This window comes from Eublepharis macularius, chromosome 14 (assembly GCF_028583425.1).
Source record: "Eublepharis macularius isolate TG4126 chromosome 14, MPM_Emac_v1.0, whole genome shotgun sequence".
NCBI lineage: Eukaryota > Metazoa > Chordata > Lepidosauria > Squamata > Eublepharidae > Eublepharis > Eublepharis macularius.
The window spans coordinates 15518644-15546499 of NC_072803.1; the positions used below are offsets into that span (position 1 = coordinate 15518644).

Genomic DNA, 27856 nt, shown 5'->3' on the forward strand with positions numbered 1-27856 from the left:
TACATCTGTGCATCGAATACTGATTTTCCAGTATCTGTAACCCCTTCCAGTTCCTGGAGGCATCATTCTTGGGATCATGGTGCTTTCTTAGAGGAACAGCCATGCAAGTTTAGAGTGATGAAGCGGTGTGTGTGTGTGTGTGTGTGTGTGAGAGAGAGAGAGAGAGAGAAAATGCTCCTTCTGTGTCAGCAGAGCTATGCTGATGGTAGAGAAGGGAGGGGGTGGTTTCATCTCCTTCCCACCCTTGCAGCACTAGGAACCTTATGGTGATAGGAATTATCTTTCCAGATATCAGAAGGGGTGCGTGAATGGAGAGGAACATGGAAAACTCCATGTGCCTTCTTGTGCATGTATGATAGAATGCTTGACGACATATTTTGTAAACATAACATAACTTTTGTAGAATGTTTATACTTCTTATAACTGTGCTAAGTGTTCAATAATCTTTGCTTTATTAATGTTCACAACAGGCCTGCAATAACAGGCCTACAATTCCTATTCTATAAAACAGAGATTGAAGAGAGATGTATAAGGTGAATCTGTCTCTTGTATCAAAATACTCATTGCTAAGAGATGCTCAGTGTGAAAAAGTCCTAGCCATTGCCTAAACAAATGCAACAAATGCTTATCCTTAAAGCCACACAGATAATCAGTAATTATATTCCAGCTAGTACACAGAAGACAGTCAATTCTTTTATCCCTAAGCCTTTAAAATCTATTTGATTTAATAGTATCCTGCAGTCTTAGGGCTTGTTATATTCTGTATCTGGTCTTATTGATCATTTGTAAATACCAAATTCTCTTTTGTTCTTAGATATACACGGGGCTTTTTTTCTGCTGGAACGCGGTGGAACGGAGTTCTGGCACCTCTTGAAAATGGTCACATGGCCGGTGTCCCCGCCCCCTGATCTCCAGCAGAGGGGAGTTTAGATTGCCCTCTGCAATCTAATCTGCTGTGCAGAGGGTAATCTAAACTCCCCTCTGCTGGAGATTGGGGGCGGGGACACCGGCCATGTGACCGTTTCCGCTGAGGGCGATTTAAACTTTAAAAAATTCCCCTCTTGTTCCAGCTGACCCAAAGTGACGTCATTGTGTGGTCCTGAGTCCCACCACTGAGTTCCACCACCTCTTCCCCCCCCCCCAAAAAGCCCTGGATATAGAACATGGAATTGTTGGGTATTTGATGAATCAGAATCTGATTTAAATATTTATCATCATTATTTAATGATTTCTGTAACAAACAACACATGCAAAATAGAGTTGGGACGTATTTCCTGCCAGAGAGAGCTAACAGTATGGGGCAGACAAGACAAGACTGGCAAAGCAGTTCAACTAAGGGCATAGTGTGGACTGAGTAATGGGAATGGAGAACAGGATGGGAAAAATTCCAGAAGGAGGTGAGGCTATGAGATCATTTGTTCATGCGTGTACGTGTAGGAACTGCTCCCAAGTTACCACAAAAATGGATTTGTTTGCAAGTAGGAGAGATTTATCTTGAATGGTCATGGGGGGAGTAACCCAAACAATAGATTTAAATCTCTTATGAAATTGCACTTTTCAGAAAATAGGACAACTACTGTTTTGAGCTGAAATGTAAACCTAACACGACACTTCCAAATTTAGCAAGGTGATCCTTGTTTTAATATTTATACTCTGCTTTTCTCCTCAAAGGGGATATAGTGTAGCTTATGACATTCTCCCCTAATGCATTTTATCCTCTCCGCCTGAGAAAAAATGACCTGCCCAAGGTCACCCAGTGAGCTTCCAGTGAGAGAATGGGGGTTTGAATTTGGGTCTCTCAGATCCTAGTTCAATGCTCTAACCTCTGTACCATGCTAGATCTTAAAGTTAAGTGTCTCCCCCTCTCTTTTTAGCTAATACTGTTGAAATCCTTGGTAGTGTAGCTGTGGTATAAAATGTCCATTCACATTTTCTATGGTGATAGCTTTGATAAACATTGGGCTGATAATCTGTAGGGTCAGGATATTAGAATAGTTTTTAATATTTAGATGAACACTTTGAAGACTGTGCCACACCATTGGGGTATTCTTCTAAAGCAAATGGCTGGTTACCTTCTTGAAAATCTCTTTCGATCTAAAAATTGGGATTGCACTATCAATTTATTTATTTTTAAAAATGTTAATCACCTTTCCTCCTCAAACACCCAAAGCAAATGTATGCTTTCTGGCCAAAATTAAGTAACCAAACAATTAAAATAATAAGTTAAAAAGAGCAAGTGATTGCTAAAACGTGAGAGCTGTTTGTGTATGAACTCTACCAAACATTAAGTAATCTGGCTGTTTCTACAGCACAATAATGGAGAACTCCATGCTGCTGCTAATCCTCTAGAATTTACTTCATGTATCTGGGCTGTGCAAGGCCATCTCCACATTTCACAAAGAAAGAATATGTTCATGTGGGTGCTGTTGCAGATAGGCTTGCCTTATCCCGCTTATCACTTAAAAACCCATAACAAACAGCATGATTTTGGCTCAGTAGCGAATAGGCAGCCAGTAAAGCATCTGTCTGTCTTACTTTTAGTAATTTTTGTACTGGCAGTTCTGCTGAAGAGCCAAATGGTTGCTTGGTATATCTAGATGATTCTGAATTGGCATTATAAAGCTTCTTTAATACAATAATGTAACAAATGGCACGCTATACTTGCAGCAGTTCCCTGTCATAAAACAACTGTTTTGTATTTTTTTAAAAACTATGGTTTCTAAGTGGTTGTCATTCAAACTAACACTTGTCTCACATTTACTTTCATTTAAAAGAGTAATATGGGCCATATTTAAGGTGAACTAACATTACCACTAGCACTATATTTCCTTCTGAAGACATAGTTATAGATAGATTCGTTTAGTAAATCAAAGTAAGAAAATTACATGACAAATATTGGGTTGGATCCCAAGCACTACAAACAGAGTTTTGCTCTCAGAACAGAACTTCAGATTTGTTGCCTTAAGCAAAAGATGGCTTCCTGTTAACAGGTCTTGGGCCTGAAGAAAAAATGTGGTTACTTCTAAAACAGGAAGTCTTCAATCTTGGCGTATTATGTGTGGGAAAGAGGGAGTGTGAATGTCAAGGATTTTCAAAGCTCATTCCTGGAATGTTCTTTCTTTTGCTGTCAGCTGCCAATTACTGTGATCCAGAGAGCTACTTAATCCCAGTAGGACCAACACCAAACCAGAGAATCCAAGTAGAACCAAACTGAAGCAAGGGACTATTACAAGCTCAACAGACCAATGTAATTTAGAGATGCCAGGTAGAACCCAGGGCCTATGTGAGCAACAGAACCAAACTGGCAAGCCAGTACTACCGAGGCGGCCAGACCTGGCAACGGCACATGGCAAACAAGCAAATCCCTCCCTTCCTCCCTCTCTTATATGCTGGCCCCTCCCCCCTCCCCCTATGGCCTGGGAATCCTGCAAAGGGGGGGGGGGAACAAAGTGGTGCAACCTGTGAAATATGATTCTTGGATAGTCTCAAAAATACCCAGATAATTTGGGAACATAAATATATTTGAATAAGACAGATATATCCAGATATACTCGAGTAATACCAAATAGGTATTATTTGGGTATATTTTTAAACTGGCTATACTAAATAGCACATCCATAACCCCAGTAGGTATGATGACAAAATGACTAACTCATTTTATTTTATGAAGGGAGCTTTGATTCTCAAAAACTCATACCCTGGAAATCTAATTGGTCTTTAAGGTGCTACTAGACCTGAATTTTGCTCTTCATTTTATTTTGGGATCTCAAATACATCCGTCTGTTTTCAAATCATTTAAAGATAACATCACATTATGAATGGATGTGAAGCTTAATTTCCACAGGTTTGCCCTTTCTTCACCCACTTGCCATGTTTCACTTTGATTGAATTAATGTTATGTTTTACAGTCTAGTTGGTTTTTTTCTTGCTTCCTCTGCAGTAACTAGCTGGTGTCCCATGCTACATTATGAGGGTAGCACTGGGGAACAAACAAGGATTAAGTCATGTGTTCAGATGTCATACAAAACCATTGTTAAGACCAACTGTGGTTAATAAGCCACAGAGATCTGCCCTTGATGACCATACTAACCAAAGTTAGTTTAACTAAACTTTGGTTTCAAGTGATGTCTTTCTTACCCATGCTTTAGAGAATCACCAATGGTAGTATAAACGATCACTCTATACATTCTCAATATTGATACAACAATGATACATGTAAATATGGGTAGATGAGATGCAAAAGATGAGAGAAATAATTAATAGTGATACTGTCTTGACAGAAGATAAATTGGGGCAATCAAATAGAAGTCGTGGTGGAGATGAAATGAAGTCTAACTACTAAGACTCCAGCTTGAGGTAGCTCACTTAATTTTTCTATCTTTCTTTCATAAGTATGATATATTTGAATAAGAATCAAGCTTTGAATTGGGGAGCTTTTCTGAGTAATAGTTTTTACAGGGTTGTCTCCACTAAGTTTAGAAGCATAAAAAAAATTACAGGTTGTCCATATTATTTTTAGATGAGACACAATTGGAGAAGCTGTAAGGACAATCTGTAACTCACTACAATAAAGTGTTAAAGATAGACTCACTTTAGTACCCTGTCCTACTTTTTGTGTGTGGTAAAGTATAGATGGACATGCCACCTGGAAAGCAATCACTGCTCAAATCAAACATTTCAGCTTTAGTGATAAATTAAGATAATTTTACCCATTAGGTACCCATCAGAAAAGGTCAAACTCAAGAAAAAACTACAGTGGTGTTCTGTCCTTAAACCTCTTATTGGCCCTCCTCCCTGGTTGTGTTTATATGTCTGTGGGGTTTTTTTGTATTTGTATATGTTTAATGTTTTTAATATTTGTTGTTTGCCACCCTGGAGACCCTATTTGGATGGAAAGGCAGCATATAAATGTGTTAAACAAATCACTAGCCATTTCACATGCAGAGACAAGATCAGATTTGCTGGGGGCTGTGTATTCAGTAGTGATCTGCACCTAGTTATGGCTCGTCAGTGAGTGGATTTCTGTAATATGCATGTGTGGTTAGACTTGTGCTTTTGGGGGAGTAAAAACTGATGATTATTTAGTGTGTATCTTTTTAAAAAGTATCAGGAGCCTGGTAAAAGCTGTAATTTTAGGATGATGTCTTATATAGCTAATATGGCGTATTGGTTAGCATGTTGGACCAGGATTTGGAAGATCCAGGTTCGAATCCCAGTTCTTCCATGTACGCTCATTAGGTGCCCTTGGGCCAGTCATGCTCTCTCAGCTTAACCTACTTCACAGGTTTGTTGTGAGGAGAAAATGGATAAAAGGAGAATGATGGGGCCCCATTGGGAGAAAGGCAGAGTATAAATGAAGTAAATATATAATGTCTATCTTTTTTGTATTTGTCTTTAGGAATTGTTCTCAAATTTTGGTAGTGGGTATGCAGCCCTTAAGTATTCCAAACCATGAGATGAAAGATCAGAACTGCTTAATTTGGGGGGTGGGGAATTGACATTGGTTCTTCAGATTTTTCACATAAGAGTTTTTTTTTCCTTTAGTGACTTGGTACTGGGCATTTTGTTCAAAGACAAGGGTTGCTGTTATGTTGACTGTAATGCCATTCTTGCTTCATGTTTTGTTTCATTAAGTAACATAACATAAATCTTAAGCAAACAAACCTATTCGATACCTTCTTGCTCTTTGTGTCAGTTCATACATGTTCAGCAGGACTTGTCTTTTCATTTGTCTTTATCCATGCCATGGTCACTGTGTTTCTGCATAAAATGGGTTAATTTTTATCAAACATTATCAGGGCTTTTTTTCTGGGAAATGAGGTGGTGGAACTCAGTGGGTTGCCCTCGGAGAAAATGGTCACATGGCTGGTGGCCCCGCCCCCTGATCTCCAGACAGAGGGGAGTTTAGATTGCCCTCCATGCCACTTGGCGGTGCAGAGGGCAATCTTAACTCCCCTCTGTCTGGAGATCAGGGGGCGGGACCACCAGCCATGTGACCATTTTCAAGAGGTTCCGGAACTCCGTTCCACTGCGTTCCCGCTGAAAAAAAGCCCTGAACATTACAAAAGGTCAAAACACTTGTAATTCTGTGAGGTGTTAAGTAAGAGAATTCAAGGGCTTTAAAAGAAAATGGGGAAAAGTCAGCTCTACAACACATTGTATTTTCCTACTTAAATCCTACTTAAAAAAAAAATTAAAAAGCCACTTGTAGGCAGTTTCTTATACATATAATATTCATTCATCAAAATATTTGTATACACTGAGGTTTTTTTAAAAAAATGGTAACATAATAACTTTAGATATAGTTTGGGGATATTGTGAAAGAAGAATAATAGTTTGCTAAGTTTGCAGTTGATTTTTAGATATATTTTACCACACTGAATGAACTTTAATGTTATATGGCATTTACCTAGGAGGGTATGATTAGATACAGTAGCCTTCATTGGAGAGCATAGGAAAAATTGTAATTAAAATTTTCTTTTGATTTGTTTGTGCTGATTTTGTTGTACAAAATGTTGCTGCAGCCATGCCGTTAAAGTGGGGTATGTTCAGGACCCATGAGAGAAAGAGAAAAAAAAGTTACCTGCTGCAGTGTGTGTGCTTCTGAACAGGGTTACCAACACACCTAGTTAATAGTAGCTGTATGTGTAGAAATGGGCAGCTGAAGCTTTTCATAGCACAGATATTATATTAAAGGGATAGAACACCTTTTCTCCAGGCAGTTGGCAATCCTCTCTCTAAGAGAGTCAAACCAAGAAAAGGGGGGAAATAACCGACAACCAACATGCCAGACATTAAAACAAAAAGGTTGAGGAGCAGATAAAATCTGTTACAAGATGCTATATAATCCTAATAAAACAATTCTGGTTCAATAACTATACAAAATATAAGATAAAAATATGAGCTATCATACAAGTCAAGAAAATATTTAGATAAAAAATTATGTAGACCAAACAAGTTTCAAATAAATAGCTGTCTTTGGTGATCTCTAAAAATGGTATTGATTTAAAATACATATAGGTAAAATATCAAGAGTATAAACAAAGTATAGTTGGACCACTTTGACCCAGTTACCATGATGGATGTAAACAATCCACTCGTGTACTGGATCCTTGTCCTTCCTGGCTGCTAAAAGCATGTAAGGACCACTTTAACGAGCCCTTGATGTCTGTCATAAACTAGTCACTAACTCATAGTACCTTTATTGGCTACTCAAAAGGCTGGTTTTCTGTCCACTACTAAACGTACCCCATTCCTACAGGAAAACAACGTTTCCAGTGACCACCCAGTCGCTAATCTGTCCTTTCTAGTAAAAAACGAGAGAGCAGTAGTAGACCAGCTCCAGGTGATTTTGGATAACTCATGAGCTCTGGACCCTTTTCAATTTGGTTTCAGGTTGGGCTGGATTATGGGACAGAGACACCCTGAAGCCGAGGAGACCCCAAAGGGGTTTCCTTCCTCCCTCCCTTCTTTCCATGCCTGCCTGCCTGCCTGCCTGCCTGCCTGCCTGCCTGCCTGCCAAGAGAGAGAGCTTGTGACTATTTCCCCCCTAATACTCACAAATTGCCCTCTCTTTAGATGACATCAGTAGTGGTCTCACTTAAGCACATATGCTTTTAACAAAGTGATGAAAAGCAAACTGATCATTATTGGCTCATTCTGAGGTTCCTGGATTTATAATAGAACAAAGCTAGAAAAATATTCATTATGAGGCAGAATGAATTTATATTCACGCAGGACAGATGAGAGAAGAATTTTGCTTTAAACTTTTACTTTAAGGATTCATATCTTTGAGATTCACAATGTTTTTAACTATTATTATATGTCCCTAAGACATATATGGCAGAATACATGTTAAAATATAAGCGCACATTTAAAGGGAAAATTACATATAATTTTAGTTGAAGGACCAAGTACAAAGTGATGTTAAGGTAACAGCATATTACTGAATGTTTTTGTTTTATGAATGTTCCATGTTAATCATGGTGGCAGTCCTGAGAAATGTATGCGTCAACTAGTTAGCTCTCAAAAATCTCCTGTCGTTTTGTAAAAAATAAATCCTTAGTTTTAGAGGCTGTGGGGTAAGCATCTGATTAACATGAGATAATTCAGAGATTGCTGTTCATTCATCTTATTTTTATCCTTGGCAGGAAGCTGTAACACAGTACTTTTAAAAGAAGACTTTTGATGACTCTGCTGAGTCACCAGCTGCAATGATTTGCATTGAGGGAATGGACATGCAGGGCAGTTGACAATTCAGCGAAACAAATTATATACAGAAGCTGCTGTCTGTATTGTGCCACTCATCCAGGATCACCGAAGTGGGCTTACTTCTGTGCCTAGATGTACATGAGGATGAATGTTTGCATTCGCAACACCACTTAAGTTCTGTGTGTATACAGCTGGCTAGCTCATTTGTGTTGAGTAGTACTTCAGTCTTCAACCTGCCTATTGCAATATCTTGAAAAGTAGCCACTGGATTTCTTGCCATTCTTGTCTTTCTTTACCTCTGTCTGTGGTAAGCTGCTGATGTACACAAGATACGACTACTTGTCACCACAAAGTACTATAGTACTCACTCAGTTGAAGCCTACAGACAGCACAGTCCTGTCTGTCTGTCTGGAACTAAGAGCAATTTTTAATGTAAATCTATCGTTCTATATGAAATAAGAGAGAGTTAAAATACATGTGCCTCTTTTTGGAAAGTGGCAATCACATGAAAACTCTTTGTTGACCTGCTTCTGTTGTAAGCTATGTTAACCATAAATTACGGCTCACTCTTCTTTTCCATTTAAGAATTTGAATATTTTATGTTTCAGTATATTTTTTTCTTTATTGTTCTTCAATCTCCCCCTTCTGTAATAGGATTTAGTGTCCCTAAGAGGGTCTGGGAGACTCTCAGGTTCTATTCTGCCATGGAAGGTGGCTGGGTGACCTTGGGCCAGTCACCCTTTTTCAACCTAACCTACTTCACAGTATTGTTGTGAGTATAACAGTATTGTTATGATTATTGTTGTGAGGATAGACCAATGTATTCTGCTCTAAGCTCCTCGGAGGATGATTGAGATAAAAACGTACTAAATATATTTTAAAAATCGGCTGTAGGGTTGGTTCATTGCTTAGCATTTAAATGAACATGAGCAATGAGTGTATCTATCAGGGGCCTGGATTCCAGCTTCGTAAATAACCAGTTGCCTTGGTGCCTGAAGGCAATGTGTGTTTAAAAATTATCTTCAGGTGATCAGGTAGCGGAAGTTTTGTTTTTAAAATCGCAAAGGAATCAATCCTGTTCTTTCAGGCTTATTATGCTACTAATGACTAACTTCATTATGGGCAGACGGGCTTGTAAACATTTTGTGGTCTGGTAATTCTTAGTGGACTGTTATTTTTAAAGGATTTTTATTGAAGGTGAAGCATTTTGTTTATAAAAAGAAATCAGTCCACTTTGTCTCAAGGAAGAGCCAGCATGGTGTAATAGTTACATAGGATTTGAGAGACCAGGTTCTAATCTCTACTTCACCATGGAAGATTGCTGGGTGATATTGGATCAGTCACATATTTCAAACTAACCTACCTCTCAGGGTTGTTTTAGGATAAAATGGAGGAGGGGGGAGTAAATAAAAATAAATAAATATTGATACTTTCTGGAAGTAAGTGATGTTTGCCAATTTAGGGATCCTAGTTGATTGGAAAAGTAGTATATCAAATAAACAAATAGAATCCCTAAGTTGGCAAATATCAAAGCATTTCAACATTAAAACATTTGAGACATTGAAACAGCATTTAAAACATCCATGTTTGTGCCTTAAAGGGGCATTTTTGATTTAATTTCCACAAAGATGTTATTCACAAGGTGATACTGAGTCACACAGCTTCTCTGCTGAAATATGAGAATATCATCACTGGCCTACCTGACAGGGAAGTCATAAAGGAGCACAAATATGTATACAGAGCACTTGAGAAATTTTGCTTCATTTTGCAGAACAGAGATTTTTGTTGGTTTTTCAAATTCTCCTGATGCAACTAAAAGAAAAAAAATCCAGAGCAATGAACAAATTGGTTTTGCCTGTTTTTCTTAGTTTTTCTAACTAATGCAGGCAGCATCAACTTTCTTTCAATAGTACCCCCATTTGTTGTGTAAGGTATTCAATAGTAGGGTCACTTCATTATTCTAGTTTCCTTGGCTAGCATTTGCATGACTGACAATAGTTTTTTGTTCTTCCAGCACTTTTTAAAGGGTTTTAAAACAAAATTTCCTCCAAGGCTTAAAACATGAGTAACCATGACAGTTAGTTGCATCTGTACATCGTATCATCTTTTCAAGTGAAATTATTTTAAGTGCTCATGGACCATTTTACACCCTAGCATTTTAAAACGCAAAACAAATCTCTGAATTGGCACTGTAATATTCTGTGCCAAGTCTTTGAAGCTCTTTTTATTCTTGCTCATGAAAACATTTAATTATCCCTCATTGTGGTTCAAGATAATTAAAACTGTTGTATTAAAAAACTTTTTCCTCTTGTTAAACATTTGTTCTATCATACAGAACATTTGTTCTATCATATATGCTAGCAGTGCTGCTGTACAGTTTTGACTTGCTCTATGATACCATGTACCCATGCTTCTTTGCAGGCAAACAAATCTAGAGCATTGACACAAGATGCACTAAAAATATGTCTTTGAGCCTCCCTTTTACTTTTTGTGGGGGGTTGATATGGGACAAATAGAAAACCAAAGACCCACATGAAAAATACAAATTGTATTTTGGTCCTTAGCAGGTTTTCAAAAACTAATGTATACTGAACTCATCTAGTCATTATGTAAAAATATCCTAGTGGAGGGAGTTTGTAATGGAAGGAGAAGAATTAAACTACATGAACTTACCCATCAGATAATGACCTTCCAATTCTCTCTTAGTAAGCAGCACTTTTCTCCCTTTTTGTTTACTTTGCGTGGGAAGACCACTCAGGGGAAATTTGGACTTCTGCATTTGTGTCAGTTCTGCTCTTGTGGGCAATCAGGTTAGTAGCTTGCATTAAGCATCTTGCTAATGGCCAAATCCTTGGGAAAGTAGGTTGTTCTAAATAAGGGAAATATTACTCATCTTCAGTCACTGGAGAATGTGAATTAGGACTTGTATTCTTTCAAGAATAGGCTAATGATTTCTATTGAGGTAGAAGACAGGAAACTATAGCATCTTTTTTTCATCTTCCCGATCCCCATTTTAGAATTGAAATTAGGAATACTTTAACACCTTTCAGTGGCACTGATAGCTTGTTTCACAAAGGTCAGAATCTTTCAAAGAAACACAATAATTAGCATTGAATTCTTACCCACCTGGGCTCAATACAGCCCAAGAAGCAGTGACATGATGGTAGTTTGAATGACCTTCAGTAGGAGTGTCCTTTTATCTTTCTCCATGATATAATGAATACATCCTCAGGCACGGAAGAGATAATTGCTTGGCACAGATATATATGTAGGTCTCTTGAAATTGCCTTCCTTGTTTACAAATTACTCTGTATACCAATACAACGTTCCTTTAATATCTATATAGATGAACTTATGATGAGATGTTCCTGTTGTTCTTATTAAGGAGACCTGCAAGCAGATTTATTTTCCCTTTCATTAAAATGCACAGTCTTTCCCCTCCTCCAATAACGTGTACCTGTTTTCCGATAATCCTTTCTGGAATGATTGAGGGGTAAAAAAATACATTAGAATTACTCAACCCCATCATGCGCCTTCAATATCTTTTGACTACAATGAAGACTTGTTATTTTGATCATATCTTGTAATCCATATTGACATAAATTTTGGCTGCATGCTAATTTAGTAGTCTTAGTTGACACTATTTGGCGGTCCATAGAAACAGCTAAATCAGCACATTGGACATTAGGCAGACATTAGACAACAGCATATAGTGAGCAATAGAGGACCAGTCATTATGAGGCTGTATACAGTGAGTGCACTTGCACAAAAGTAAAATAGGCTTAGGCTTCTACAAACTGATAAGCTTCAGGATCTCTTTCAGCTTGTTGATGTGTTTTGCTAATAATGTGACTACTTCTGGCCTACATGAACAAAGGAGTTTTTGGGAAAAGGATACTAATAGCATGCATTCATGGTTTTGATCATAACAACAAGGTTCTTGTATGAATTGTAAAAGAAAAAAAGTGAAGGGGATACTGATTATTGCATTCTCCGGAGCACCAGGTGTTTGTATATCTCTGTATGTGTTCAGTCCTTTTAGGGTTTTTTAAAAAGCACTTTGGCTGTATATTCTTAAAGAAAACTCTGTTTTGAAATGTAAGCATTTTTGTTTCTCAGGTGTTGATCTCTGTGTCAGAGCTTTGATGTTGTTAAACTAACTCATCCAAATTAGGTTTTAGATAAGTCATACTGACTTCTCTGTTGCCTTTTTCATGAAGATGCAGATGCTGTTTGTTTAAAGTTGGTTATGTTCAGTTTTCAGGGCTTACTTTATAGTTGGGAGAATATTTAGATATCTCACATTTGGCCTAACTGAAGATAAGGAGGGTGTACTTTTTGACATAAAACTCTTTAACCTGAGCAAGCACCCTATTCTGAAAAGTTTTTAGTTTTTAATACAATGTTTGGGTTGAAATGAAATCCGGCCCTCAAGTCAGAGTTGACTTACGGTGACCCCTAGTGGGGTTTTAATGGCAAAAAAATTAACAGAGGTGGTTTGCCCTTGCATTCAATAAAATCCTAGAAAGATTCCTAGGTGTATTTTGGCTTGTTTCCTCCTTTTAAAGAAGTGTCTTGAAAAGACAGTACTTCATAGGACCTAATACAGTATAGTTGCTAGGAAACCTTATTCGGATGATAGTTTCTCCCTAGAAATATACTTTGCATTGGCAATGATGTGATGGTTGCATCCACAGGAACAATGGGGGTGGGTTGTAATCTGCAGTAGGAAGAAGGGATAGGTGAAAACTGCTTCCCACTTCTGTTGGTGTAAATATTCAGCAGGACCCAGCCCTTGGTTTTAGGTCTTACAGGAATTTTTGGGCTGGTGCTTAGCCTTTTGAAAGAACTGCGAGTCCTCTGCTAGCATTTTAACACTGCTTCTGTGTTTTATAGCGTAGGTTTATAAAGGTGCTGTTTGCATATTTACATTCACTGCTTTATGCATCTTGAATGGAAAAACAGAAATCAAGTTGTACTATTGGATTCTTGAGCGACATAGTCTGAAAATTCAACCTTTACATTATGAATGCATATTGGAAACACTCTAATTAGGCAACTATTTAAGCATCATCTGACTATCTAAGTAAGTTGGGTGTGTTGGATTCCTTGAGCCCAAACCATCTAGAACAGTTTTTGAATAAGTCACATTGACTTTCGGAGAGACAGTTTAGGTAGTTCTCTCTAGACTGGAGGAAGTGTTACCAAAGTTACCAAAGACGGCACAATAAGGGTTAGCATGATTTGACCTACGTGGATGGTGAAAAGTAGGCAGCATTTCCATGCAGCATTTAATAGATAAAGCTGAATTTTATAAACACATAATTGTTATAGTAAACACTATGACATATACTCCAAAATGAAGAGTAAGTAAATACGATGATAGTGGACGTGTGTTTTTCAGAATGACGATTAATACCAGCATTGAAAAATTGTGTATACCCAGCGGGGCTTTAGTGTTGTGATTTTTGAGTAGCAGTTGACCATGCAACCCCACTTTTGAAACTCAGGAAAATGTGGGAAACTGTTTCTGTCTACTATGAAGATTTGCTGTTGAAAGAAGTAAAAAAAAAACCCCAAACTTCAGAACTGTCAAAAAGTGCTTTGGATCCTGGATGATAAATAGAAGATGAAGTCAGTGCTTTTTCCCTGAAATGTTTTCTTCTGGATTTTGGAATTTTCTTTTATGAATGGGTAGTCCTGAAAATATTGTGAAACTACCTCTGACAGAGTGTGCCGGGTGGAAAATCCATGCAGTACCAAATACTGAAATTTGTGCCTTTTGTTTCTCAATTCCCTTTCTTTGCTATTATGTTTTATTAGAAGACATGCCTGTGGGTAGGGCTATCTCTCTCTCTCTCTTTAAAAAGCAAGATTGGTGCCTAGTATAATGATAGGTAAGAATAAGTAATACATTACTGTTATTATATTGGTATACAATAGCCCTAATGAGAATTATTAATAGTTCATTTTTCCCCTAAGGGTTCTAAACCACTTTACCAAAAATGGAGCTTATCATTATCCCTTATTCAAGGGGTATTTTCCAGTTAGGTATTTTAAACTGTAGTGCATTAAATACAGTTTTAGTAAGAAAAGTCACTTGTTTAGCTTAGTATTAATTTTTCTGACTGATTAATGAAAGCAGGCATTATTCTTACAATTTGCAGTATGTATGTATATGTAAATTCCAATCTTTATAGTTGGAAATAGCAAATATCTACCCACCTTCTTTCTTTTTGCTTCTTTTCTGGCCACTGTCTGTTTGCATCTACGGTGGGTAAAACTATAAATCCTTCTCTAAAGTGATGGATTACATCACCTAATAGGTCATTCTCATTTCCGGATCTTATGCTTTTCTGACAGTTCCAAGGTTTTACTTCACATTATTCAGAAGTAGTGCTGTTAGTGTGTCCCTGAGCTTTCCCATTTAGAATGTTTGAATTAGTCTCCAAATTGCTTAGGTTTTTAAAAAACATTGTTCCCTTTTCTTTAGGAAAACTTCCTTAGTTCCAACATCTTCTTTAGGAATACTTCCTTAGTCCCAACATCCCAGATTGTATTCTGTGCACCTGCTTCTCTCTCTCTCCCTCTCTCTCTCCCTCCCCCCCCCCTCTCTCACACACACACACACTCACTCACTAACTCACTCACTTCCCCCCTTAGTTTGTGCTCATTGTGCAAAGATTAGAGACTAGGCCGGTTCATTTCACATGTGTGTCTATGCAATTGTATAGATGCTGCTCACATTATGCTTTACTTCCACCTTTTGTTGTTGTGTTCTTACAGAATTACAGAGTTGGAAGGGGCCATACAGACCTTCTACTCCAACCCTCTGCTCAATGCAGGATGAGCCTAAAGCATCCCTGACAAATATTCATCCAACCTCTTCTTAAAAACTGCCAGTGAAGGGAGCTCACCACCTCCCTAGGCAGCTGATTCCACCTTTGACCTACGCTGACTGTGAAAATTTTTTTCCTAATATTCAGCTGGTACCTTTCTGCATGTAATTTTAGCTCGTTGCTTCGGGTCCTATCCTCTGCTGCCAACTGGAACAACTCCTTGCCCTCCTCCAAATGACAGCCTTTCAAATATTTAAAGAGAGCAATCATGTCCCCCCTCAATCTCCTTCAAACTAAACATTCCCAAGGCCTTCAGCAATTCCTCCTAGGGCTCAGTCTTCAGACCCCTGATCATTCTTGTCACTCTCTTCTGCACCCTCTCAATTTTGTCCACATCCTTTTTGAAGTGAGGCCTCCAGTACTGCACGCAGTACTCCAGATGCAGCCTGACCAAGGCAGTATAGAGAGGGACTATGACCTCCTGCAATTTCAATGCAATGGCCCTTTTGATACAACCCAAGACTGAGTTTGCCTTTTTTGCCACTGCATCACACTGACAGCTCATATTTAGTTTACAGTCCACTTTTACCCCAAGATCTCTTTCACATAAACTACTACCCGGAAGTGTATCCTCCATCCAGTATTTGCGCTTCACATGTTTGTGGCCCAGATGTAATACTGTGCACTTATCTGTGTTGAATTGCATCCTGTTCACAACAGTCCACTTCTCCAGAGTATTCAGATCTTGTTGAATTTTAACTCTGTCTTCTTGAGTGTTTGCCACTCCTCCTAATTTGGTACCATCGACAAATTTAATGAGTAGCCCATTTACCCCTTCATCCAGATCATTGATAAAAATATTGAAAAATACCAGGCCCCAAACCAAGCCCCGTTGCACCCCACTGGACACCTCCCTCCAATCTCATGAAACACCATTGACCACCACTCTTTGGATGCAGTCCTCTAACTAGTTCCCTATCCACCGAACTGTCCTATAGTCCAGTCCGCAGTCTTCCAGTTTACCCATTAGAATGTCATGGGGAACCTTATCAAAAGCTTTACTGAAATCCAGGTAAATCACGTCAACAGAGTTCTCACAATGCAGTAAGCTCGTCACTCAATCAAAGAAGGAAACCAGGTTGGTCTGACAAGATCTGTTGGCGACAAAACCATGCTGACTTCCCCGGATCACTGAGTGGTCCTTCAGATGCTTACAAATCGATCCCTTTAAAATCTGATCTAATATCTTCTCAGCAACAGAAGTCAAACTGATTTCTTATGTTGAACATGTAATGAATGACCCTTTAAAATACATAAAAAATTATGAATGGCAGTTATAGCACTGCTGATTTATGTAAAATTATATAGATACAATATATACCAATCACATTAATAAATGAAATAATAAATAAGTACAGCTCAATCCTGTGTATGTTCACTCAGACGTAAGCACCATTGATTTCAATAGCATTAAATCTCAGGTAGGGTATCCATTCTTTGTTTTTGGTTATCTACCATGTTCTGTGTGAGTTGTAGAGAGAGGCCATATGCATGCTAGGATTTCTTGAAATAAATTTGGGTCAGCCAGGCACTATCGGAATGAGTCTGTAGCCCTTTTTCACAACCCACACTACCATCTGCAATGATGAACGATGAATGATGAAAATATGAACGTCCCTCCCCTTTCTTTGTAGTGATAAGGTTTTTTTTTTTGCTTATCACATTTATAACCCCCAGACTTCCAACAGCCAGATTCAATGTCTAGAGATACGTTTACAAATTCAAAATGTAAATCCAGTTTATTTAAATATAACAGAACACAACTATGAAAACATTCCCAAAGTCAGTAACCAGTGATCCCAGAGCAGAGTCCTACTCACAATCCACTTGATAGAGGGCACAGGCAGTTCTGTGGGTTTGGCCAGAGGCTATGCCTGGAACAGTGTCCCAAATATCCAGAAGGCCTTGCAACAGCAGGACTCTTTTTGTGAAGATGCTGTATGAATCCTGGAGCTTGCTTGTTGCCCTAACAGCAGTTCCCCTGTCCTCCTGACAAGATGAAGTGGGGCAGCTCTGTACTAGGGTGCTGGTCTCAGGTATTCAACGAAGAGTCCCGCTGCCAGCAATCCCTGCTCTTTTGCTCTTCCTTGCTTCTTTATCTCTTCCCAGCTACTGCTGTTCTCCTAGGGAGAAGGGTTCAATTCTTCTCAGCTAGCAGTTTCAGCTCTATGACCTTCTTAGATCCAAAGCTTGAAAACAAGCTTTGCCTCCCAGAAAACACTAGCTTCAGCACTCCTCTCCCTCTTCCAATCTGTTCAGCTAGCCTAGTTCTGCATTATACCACCTCTCCTAGACATGGTGGTCTTTTCCAACACATGCCCTATGAGCCTTTGCTAAACATGGAAATTAATGCAAACCTGGGTAGGTTTGCTAGTCTGGTCTATCTATGTATCTGCAGTCTATTAATCAGCCCTAGATCCTAGGCCCCAAACCCGTTTTTCAGTACAGGTTTACACAGTGAATCAGAATTTTGTGCACAAGTTTGTTTTTTTTTAAATGTGCTTGTCCTTGTGATTGAATTGTTAAGTGTAATACTTCTTACCAGGAGGTCTACCTGTAACTACCTGATTAGCCACAGATTTCATAAATATCGGGTTAGTGGGAGTGCAATCTGAGCAAAATATTTAAAATTGCTGACTTAAGTCAACACAGAGGGGTGTTGTAAAAAGTTTTAGTATTATGTTCAAATTACGCTCCCAGAAACCACACTGGCTGTCACTGAATCTCAGTGAAGCATTAGAACATTAAAAATAACCCAAATTTAGAAGTTGTAAATCATCTAATGAATATCTGTATATTCTGCCTAGGATGATGAAGTCTTCTTTACATGCAGAAGAGGATGATTTTGTGCCAGAGCTTCAGAGAAGTATTCATCCCCGTGAAAGGCCGGATTGGGAAGAGACTCTCAGCGCAATGGTAAAGTTTTGTTATTTTTCCTGCATTGCTGCCTATCAATTTTAAAATGGTGCTCTCTGGTGTTAACAGCTTGATTTACATTTTTAGTTTTCAAATTGTTACATGGATAACATTATGAAAATAGCGGAAAGTATTCAGTCATTTGGCAGGGCCACCAATAAAGAAGGTGATGGTGATTCCTTTTGGTTTTGTACCATGTCCTAAAGCATGATTAGCGATTGTTTAAATGCTCCAAACGTTGTAGTGATTTTCAGTGTGCATTAACTGCTTGCTTTCACAGCTAGAATCCATCAATGTGTGAGTGATCATTTTTTTCTAATGGAAATATAGTCTTCCAACAACTACATTAAAGAACTAATAATATTACTCTGGTCTGCAGGGGAAAAAATCTGAACGTCTTGATCTCAGTATGTGTTTTTCAAAGCTGTTCAAAGGGTTCCTTTAAAGCTCATCAGTTAGCAGAGTGATTCTCTTAAATTTCAACCTGGTGGCACAGTTTCTCCTTTTTATGTTTATCAAGCAGTACTTGGTTAGTGAGTGAAGTGGGATATGAAGGTTATTGAATTCATTTTTTACACATTTGCTTGTGAATGTACAGAAGATGAAAACAATTTTGAGTTTTAAGGACACTCAGAGGTACTTATTCTCCAGTAGCTACTGTAGTGTTCTTGTTGAACTTGGTGATAAAAGGACTAGCTGCTTGCTAGCTAGCTGAGGTTTTATTTTGACAAAGGGATATCTGCAGCCGATTCAGCCTTACTATTTTCACATGTCACCCCATGAAATCCCTCAGGACAAGACCTGACAAAGCCTGTTAAAAACCACATCTGTAGTCATTGTGGCCACATTATTACATCCTGAAAAGGACCCACTTTTGAAATAAGGAGCTGGATCCAGCCTAAATATTTTAATAATGGAAGGAGTGGGGTTAATTTCCACCAATTCCCCCATCCTGCTGCATACTCCTAATTTGCCTCCCATGCTGTTCCTGAGGGTCTCCTGTCCCCCAGAAGCAGCATTTTGTGGAAATCAATGGGATGCAGCAGGAGAGAGAGAGAGGCAGGAATGTTTTATTCTAATAACAGAAGAGCTTTACATTAATGGAAACCTAATGTGGATTCAACCCAATTTGTCCCTTTTATGCAGAGGTTAGGTCACAACTTGTAATGCAATCCAAACCAGAGTTAACCATTCTATTTTTTTATTATGTTTTTAAAATTATTTTTCCAGATAGAAAAGAAGATAAGTATAAGATAAAAGGAGAAAGTTTTCAGTACAATTTCAGTAGGCTTGCTTATATCAACATTATAGTTCTCCAAGTCTTCTAATTAATCTCAATACAATTATAACTGTAAGTTCTGATATTTCATACAGTATTGCCATCTTGCTGGATTTTATTCTGTATATTTATTGTTTATCCATTCGTAAACGGGATTCCAAGGTGTAAAAAAGTCCTCTTCCACTTGTCCATTCAATATGGAAGTTAGTTTGTCCATTTCTGCAGTTTCCATTATCTTCTCTATTAGGTCCTCCTGTTTAGGTGTTGCTTGTCATTTCCAGTAGGATGCAAGTAGAATTCTAGCTGCAGTTACTACATGAATAGTAAAATGCATCTGTTCATTGTTTATGTCCGGCATACAGTTTAACAAAAAACTCTCGAAACCAGAGTTAACCATTCTAAGTCTATTGCAATCACTGGGCTTAGAACGATAAAACTCAGCTGAGAACTATAGTGTTAATGACCTAAGTACATACCATGCATGCACAAAATGTCTCTGGTAGATGAATGTGGAATTCATCTAACCGTAATAGTATTGAACGGTCTGTTAAACCATTCCCATAAAATTAGCACAATATAATAGTATCTTGGAAGTAAAGGAGCCTGTAATAAATTATCAGAAGGAATACTAGGTTTCTCTTGGCAATAAAAACATCTCTGCTGCATTGCCGATCAACAAGAGACAATTTGTTGTGTCATTTTTGTTGCTCTTAATAAAGGTGTTACATGGGTTTTGTAATACTTACCTAGCTATTACAATTCTGGCTAACTCCTATCCCTACAATTAATCACACTGATTAGTAAATTATCTCCTTGTTATCTGTTTCAGTTAGCATCTACAGGCTTTGTTTACTTCCAAGCTTTAGCTCCATCTCTTTCCTAGAGTGCTAGTAATTAGCACCTAGGTTTTTTGTTGATACTCTTTTGTCTTGACTCTGCTCTTTCCTCACCTTGAACTTTAATCCTTAGTAGAGATGGGCACAAATCAGAAAAAAATGAACTGTGTGGTTCGTGATTCATCGCATTTCACAAACATGAACTTTCATGAACCTGCCCTGGTTCACGAACCAGTTCATTTAGTTCATTAATATGTCACTTCCGGGCCAGCAGAATGCCACTTCCGGGTCAGCAGAAGGTCTGCAGGAAGTTCATCCCCTGTTGCCTAGGAAACTGATTGATCGATGCCAGGCTATCTGCAATGAGGAACCAAAAAACGAACCAAACGAACCAGCCTAAAGTTCGTGGCAGTTCATCGGAAATGGTTCGCAAACCATGAACCAGCCCGGTTCATCACGAACATTGGTTTGTATTTTGGTTCGTGCCCATCTCTAATCCTTAATGTTTCCCTCTAATTTCTCCATACTTTTAGAATTATTTGGGACAGTCAGTGTACACATATCCATACATATGGGTGGGCAATAGTAATTATAGTATTATTTTTGGAATTCATGGTTTGGGTTTGCTCCAAGTCAGCAGATTACTGTGATCAAGAAGATATACAGGTCATTTGTCTGTTGTGAATAAATTTTTCCTTCTTTTGCTGACTTTTTATTATCTATCCCTTCTGTAGCCAATAACTTGATTTTTTAAATTGCTTCTTTCCTAAATTATGTCTGTATGGACAAAGATAAATAGATGGCTTGTGGGGAGGGGGAGGTACTTGTGAACACATGCTTACATATACCTCCTTATTCTGTGATAACAAGAGAAGTGCAACTCCAGCTGGCCTGTATGCAGTGTCGATTTAAATAATGTTCTCCTTATAGAAATGAAAGAAAATGGGAGAGAAAATGGGATTTGGCCTTCTGTTCTATGTCCCTAAATTAATTCATGGAAATTTGTTTTGTTAGCTTCCACATACGGTATTGTGTTCAGTGTGGCATAACTGGTAGAGTATCTGGAGTCAGGCCTAGGACACCTGAGTTCACCCACTGCTTCTACTTGCTCATCAGTGAAGATTTTACTTCACAGGCCTAAGACACTGTCTCTCAGTCTAACTTAACTTTGTAAGACTCCTTCCTTGGAGGAAGACTAGAATATGTGTTAAAATTGCTGCTGCATATCTTGTGCTGCTTCCCACCTTCTCAAATAAGTATGTAAACAAGCATCATCTGGGCAGGTGAGATGACATTTATTGCACCAGCTCTTCTGGGTTGAATGATGATGGAGTGGGAAGTAACCATGCTATTCTGCCAATATCTGTGCTTAATTATACACATTACTGGAGTGGCAGAGGATTGAGCCATACTTAAGCGGCTCCTTTGTCACAGAGAAAATCATTGTCTTGTATTTTTACAAAACCTGAGATTCAGCAATTAAACCATGTTACTGCAGTTTCTCACTTTATTACAACAGAGCCAAGTAAAAAGCAAGGTTTTCTGTCCACTGCCTTTTAAAGCAAGACCAAGGGAGAAAAACTCTGTTGTTTGGGGTAGTGGGATGTGGAATGGGGTGCATGTTTCAGCATGACTTAATTCCAGATAGCATATACAGTTCCAATGAACCAACACATTACTCCGTTATACACAAATAAGACAAATCAAGAAATTTGAAATCATATTTGTGAAATAAAACTATAAGCAAAGAATCCTGAATGAGCCATCCTTAAACATAAAAGGTGAACCGTATTGGCAACGATTCACCTTTTATGTAGTGCAGGTGCAGTTTGTACACCTGTGGGAAGGATGTCCCGCCTCCCAGCCCTTTGCCTCTGTGATAGGCTGGCGGAGGGGTCTGCCCGTCTTCCAAGCAGCCACAGCCAGATCAGGGTAGCCAGGCGGCAGGATGGGCGGGCATGCCTCCCAGCCCTTTGCTGCCGTGATAGGCCAGTGGAGGGTAGGGCTTGCCCACCTGCCAAGCCTCCACAGCCAGATCTGGCTGGTTATATGGCAGGATGGGCGGGTGCACCTCCCAGCCCTTCGCCACTATGATTGGCTGGTGGAGGGAAGGGCCCACTTGCCAAGCCACCACACTCCTATTGGGGCATGGAGGTGGCAGGAAAGATGGGCCTGCCTTTTAGCCCTTCCCCACCACGATTGGCTGGTGCTGGAGAAGGGGCAATGTCAGGCCTGTCCACCCTGCCCTCCTCCCACCCTGATTTAGGTGCTAAGGAGGAGGCAATGCCTGGTCTGGTCACCCTGCTCTCCCCCCACCCAGATTGGGGCACTAGGAAGGGGACAATGCCAGGCCCAGCCACCCTGCCTTCCCTCTGCCCTGATCAGGGCACCGGGGAGGGGGCAATGCTAGTCTCAGTCACCGTGCCCTCCTCCGCCCAGATCTGTGTGCAGTGGAGGCAGCTGTCATCTTCCGCCATGAGCGCTACTATGCTGGGTGCCGGCATGCCTGACCTTGATTCTGGGAAGCCGTCAGGGACAGTGCAGGTTCTTGCTCTGTGGAAGGAGGGGGGTATACATCACTCTCGCTCCCTCTCAGTCCACTTGCCGGCCTGCTCAACCTGACAGAGTCCTGGCTGCCTCCCCTTTCTCTTTGCCCTTCACAGCCTCTGCCTTCCTCGTCTCCTCTGGGCTTGCTCTTCCTCCTGTTCTTCATCTCTCTCACTCCTACTTCTTCCAGCTTCTCTCACTCTCTCCAAACTCCACCACACTCCTACACAACTCACCCCGCCCTGTGGGTGGACTTCCCTTTTATCCCTTCATCTCTTCCCTGCTCCACCTGTCAGCCACACCCCCCTCCTGCACTCTATCTGTGGCCCTGGCCGACTCAGGCAGTTGTACCTGGGATTGCTCTGCTGGCTGATTGGGGCAGGCACACCTGTGCCTCCTTGGCTGGCTGCCAAGCTTTTCCTGCAGATTGCCTCAGATGACTTCACCTGGGATTGTTTTGCTCTTGGTTTCTCCTGGACCAGGCTACTACCTTCTAGCTGGCCTGCAGGCTGGGGCGTGACTCTGTGCTGCTTTGGCTGCCTCTTCTCCCTGTCTGGTAAGGCTGCTGGCTGCCTGCCTTTGCTTCCTGCGCCTCCTTTCTTGGGTCTACTCCCCTCCTGGGGGTCCTCACTCTCCCTGCCTGGCCCCCTGTCTTCCCACCAGAGGATGGGGCTAGCTGGCTTCCACCTGCCTCACCTAACTCTGAGGCTTGGGTGCTTCTTTGCCCTCCTGTGGCAGGGATGTCTTCTTCCCCCCTTCTGTTGTTGGTCTGCTCTGATCCTGGATGCTTGTTGTGGTGGCTGGGTGGCTGTCCCCCAACTGCCTCCCATCCCCTTCTCCTGGTAAGTCTGGGGGCTGAGCCTCAGACCCCGGATAGCACCAATGCCCAGCCCAGCCACTCTGCCTCCCCCTGCTCAAGATCGGGGTGCAGTGGAGGAAGAAATGCCCGACCCTCCTGCCCTGCCCTTTCTAGAGGCCTGCTGTATTTTTTCCCCACAGTGGGCTTTGTTGCTAGTTTGAGGATGAACTCTCACAATTGTAGAGGGGTTGATTGTATTTTCTCTGTATTTATGTTTTAAATTTTATTTGACCTTCTTGAATGATTTTGGATAATTTCCTTAATGCATTTGTTCCTTAAATTTTCCATCTTTATGATTAAATAGGTATTGGCACACATTACCTGAATGCATTGCATTATAATGAATTTATATTCTAAATGTTAATGGCTGGACTTTGCTTGCAGATCCTTAGGGTGGTGGAAATATGCTTTTACAGTTTGTGCTTCTTTTGCATTGAAAAAAGGAGAGTTCAACATACTGTAGAAGCAACCAAGTTGGCTTGCAAGTTGCAAGTCAGTACAGTACTTAGGAATTGGGATAATTACCAGCTTCTAGGAACAAGCAGAGTGCTTAAATTGTTTACAATTATTATTAAGAAACATAACTACAACTACAGAAGCAGAGGGCTTTTCAACAAGAACTTCCTGCACTCACAGACATACCATCATTACTGTACCCAGCCATGGGTACAAAAACTGTAAAATACAACCAAAAACTGCCACCACACATATTTTAAATAGTAGACTAAGGACACCCAGTCTTGAGCTCTTTGATATTAACAATGTGAATGTCTGATCAATATGTTTATAAAAGACCCCCAGTATTTTAAAAGACAGATAACCTTGTAGGTGTACCTAAAGTGAAGCAGAGGGTGATTCAAAAATTAAAAGACATTTTTTATAGTAGGCAAACCTTTATATGGCATTTTAAAATGTTACAAAGTATAAAAATGACAAATTATGATAAAAATGGAGAATAGAAAAAAATCTGCACTGCCTAGTACCAGATGTATCACTTAAGCAGTTCTTTGAGTTGAGTTTGAAGATTAAACCATTTGGCTTCTTCATCTTAGGGAAAGAGTAAACTTTCTGTCAGGTTCACTGCCTGTGTTCAGTTTACTACGGGTTATATTCTTGTGGGACCCCTAAATTCTAGTGATATGCTTTTTAGTTTTAATATATAATATTTACCGTTGTTTTTAATGTTGTAAACTGCTTTGGACCTTGTTTGAGGGAGAGGCAGTATAAAAGTCAAATAAATAAATACATATGGAGATGCTTAAATATGATTTCTAGCATCTAGCTTCCTCCTTCATCCCTATCCAGAGAGTCAGATTGATTGAAATATACATGAAATTGATTTAAATCTTTCATTTTCATTGGCTGGTAAGAAAGTCTGCTTAGCCAATGAGAAAAAGACAGTATTAATCAACCACTCACTGAGAATAATATACTGGAAGGTAATTTCATACAAAAATATCTGGGAATGTGCAAAGTATTAGGTTGCTTAGCTGAGATAATGGATTATTCTCACATAGGCATGATGAAAGAGAAGAACTCTTTTAGTAAAACTTCGTAGATAAAATGAGACACCCCCCTCCCCCAATGTTGTTAGACATAAGAAATTAAACATCAATATATCTAATTCTGAACATGGCTCGATCTGTGGGTACTTAAATCCGGTGATTGGTGTCATGTACAGACAAGACAAATCTTTCTACAACCCTGAGAAAAGTTCAGATCATCGGTGGAATGTCTTGCCAGATTGAAATGTTCACCCACTGGTTTTTGAATGTTGTGATTTTTGATAGCAGATTTATATCCATTCATTCTTTTGTTATGGGACTTACCTGTTTGTCCAATATAGAGAGTTGAAAGACATTGCTGACATTTGGCATACATGACTTTGGAAGATGAATAAATGACTGAGCCTGAGATGGTATAGCACCAGCTGTAACAATCAGAGAAGCAGAGCTTGAGGGTCATGGCCAGTCATCACTGTTCCCACCACTGTGTAATTTGAGAGATTCTACCTTTGAATGAAGAGGTTCCATTTAACAAACATAGCAGTTGATAAGATGTAACAACATCTTACAAATCCCATTTTTTCTTAGAGAGAGGATGATGGAGGAATGTACCTTTTAATGAATAAAACTATATACTGATGCTCTTTCAAGTTCAGTGGTTTAATTGTTGAAAACATAACTACTAGTAGTATATTTTACTTAGAAAGCCAGTGTTTGGGGAAAATGACACTGAGGTCCAGTATTTTAATAACTCCTCAGAGATCAGATGTATTATTATAAGCTGTTCTTAATATTAAGTGACGTGATCATCAGGAGGAAATTCAGCTGGACTCTGAAATTTCTCATAAGTCAATAATTATAATTTTCATAAATATGGCTTGTTCAGAATTTTTTACTTTGGTATAAGGCTGTTAGCCTTTATTTTATGAATGACCATAAGTGGATCACCATTTTTTTCACATTCTTATGCATATATTAAGGAGGTTATCATGGCTGAATTAATTCATTTTTACTCCCATTTTGCTCGTCTGTTGTACTGCATTATGGTCTGTTATCCAGGTGGTAGCATTCTTGTATTGCTAGCAAGTGCTAGAGACTGATGGTGCAGAGAAAAGTCCATTTCTTTCCTATCTGGAAAGCTGCATTCCACATAAATTTACCCTGCCTTGAAATACCCATACATTAGCACTTACAGAAAGTAGCAACAATTATTTGCTGTTATATCTCTTTATGATGGGGATTAAACAAGCAGTGGAACCAAGTCTTTTGAGGAAGTTTGTCTTACTTGCTGCACTGTACCCTTGAGTCTTGTTCATTTGGCAAATCCCTCATTGCGAGTTTAGTGAACCTTTTCTTTTTGACTAGCTGAATCCTTACTGCTTGGAACACATTATCTGCTAGTTACATTTGACCATGCCAGTATCATGAAGAATGTTTAAATGTATGGCATACTTCTGCAGACTCATCCTGAAGATGTACAGAGACTTCCATTCTCTGAGGGATTCTTTATAGCTATTTGAGAGCAGGACCATTCATAGCAATGTTTACCAAGCAAAGAAATAAAAAGTGACATTCTTTGCAGAAATTTTTGTAGGATTTGTGGTTGTATCTGAGATCTTATGTGAAGATGGTCCTCCTGCTGTAGTTGCTAATGCATCTAAGTTTTAGATAGTGAATGTATTTTAACACGGAAATATGATTTGTGCTAACCTTTAAAAGAGACAGCAGATTTAGTAATGATGGAACTGTAGTTTGTACCCTTTAAATGCTTTACCTCCTGCAAAAGAGCATCAAGGCAGTTCTGGGTAATACAGGGTATTAAGCAGCCAGTTGGAAAAGAGAAATAGGATAGAAATCTGCTTCACATAACCAATTTGTCAGAAGGAGGTGACAAGAAATAAAGTGTAGTTGAGAAATGCTTACAAGTAATATTTCACTTTGAACTACTAAGCGGGTTAATTCTCCATTATAGCAGCATAGGAATAGGACCTCTCTACTTGTTAGGAAATGGGTTTTAGTATAAACTAGACTTACCTGTATTAATGTCTGCCTCGCTGAAACATTTATCTTCATGACTGTTTTGTCTGCAGTAATGAATATCTTCCTATAGTGTAAAAAATCTCTGAGGCTATCACTTGCTCTGTTGTCTATTCTCTTGAATGGCGGCGGGTGTTCCTGGTCTCTGTGGCAAGATCAAGCCCAATTAAGTCCAGAGGTAAATAAATCTGGAATGATTAAATATGGAAAGTGTCACATTGAGAAAATATTTGACTCAGAAAAATTACAGGATGGATATATGCAGCTAGTATTTTCTTTGACAATTACTCTCTAAACAAAGTACCCTGCGTAAGGTACAGAATAACAGTTCTGTGAACAAAATCCATGTAATACCTTCTATCAGGGTCCAAACCACATGGCACAAAGCATTGTGCAAGCTTTTAAGTTCATCAGAACTCTTCACTGGGCAGATGTTCTACAAATTTTAAAATAAAGGAAGGAAAAAAATTCCCAGGTTCAGATCAAACAATTCTATGGGCAGCCAGAGCTGTTAATTCCAAATGTGATTAAGGCTGTAGTTAATTTACTCAGTTATGGATGTTAGAACTCTTTGGAGACAAGCTAGTGCAGACTGTTGCTGGCCTTTAAAAAGATAATTTTGATCAATAAACTATTTTGAAGCACTACTCTATATTTTATGTGGTCCAGACTTTTAAGGTTGGGGTGTTTTGTTTTTTGCTTATCCTTATCTGGTGTTTCAAAACCAAAATCTACCTGCTGTACAGCTGCAAAGAATAAATTACTTA

At 39.3% G+C, this 27856-nt stretch overlaps 1 protein-coding gene across 1 annotated transcript in view; it reads left to right on the plus strand.

Moving 5' to 3' along the window:
- Nucleotides 1-27856, plus strand: part of ARHGAP32 (Rho GTPase activating protein 32) — a 246304-nt gene that overhangs the window by 71250 nt on the left and 147198 nt on the right. Inside the window, exon 2 of the mRNA XM_054998383.1 lies at nt 17918-18026. Coding sequence (XP_054854358.1) covers nt 17919-18026 — 108 coding nt within the window. The 5' untranslated portion in view covers nt 17918. The remainder of the gene's footprint in view (nt 1-17917; nt 18027-27856) is intronic.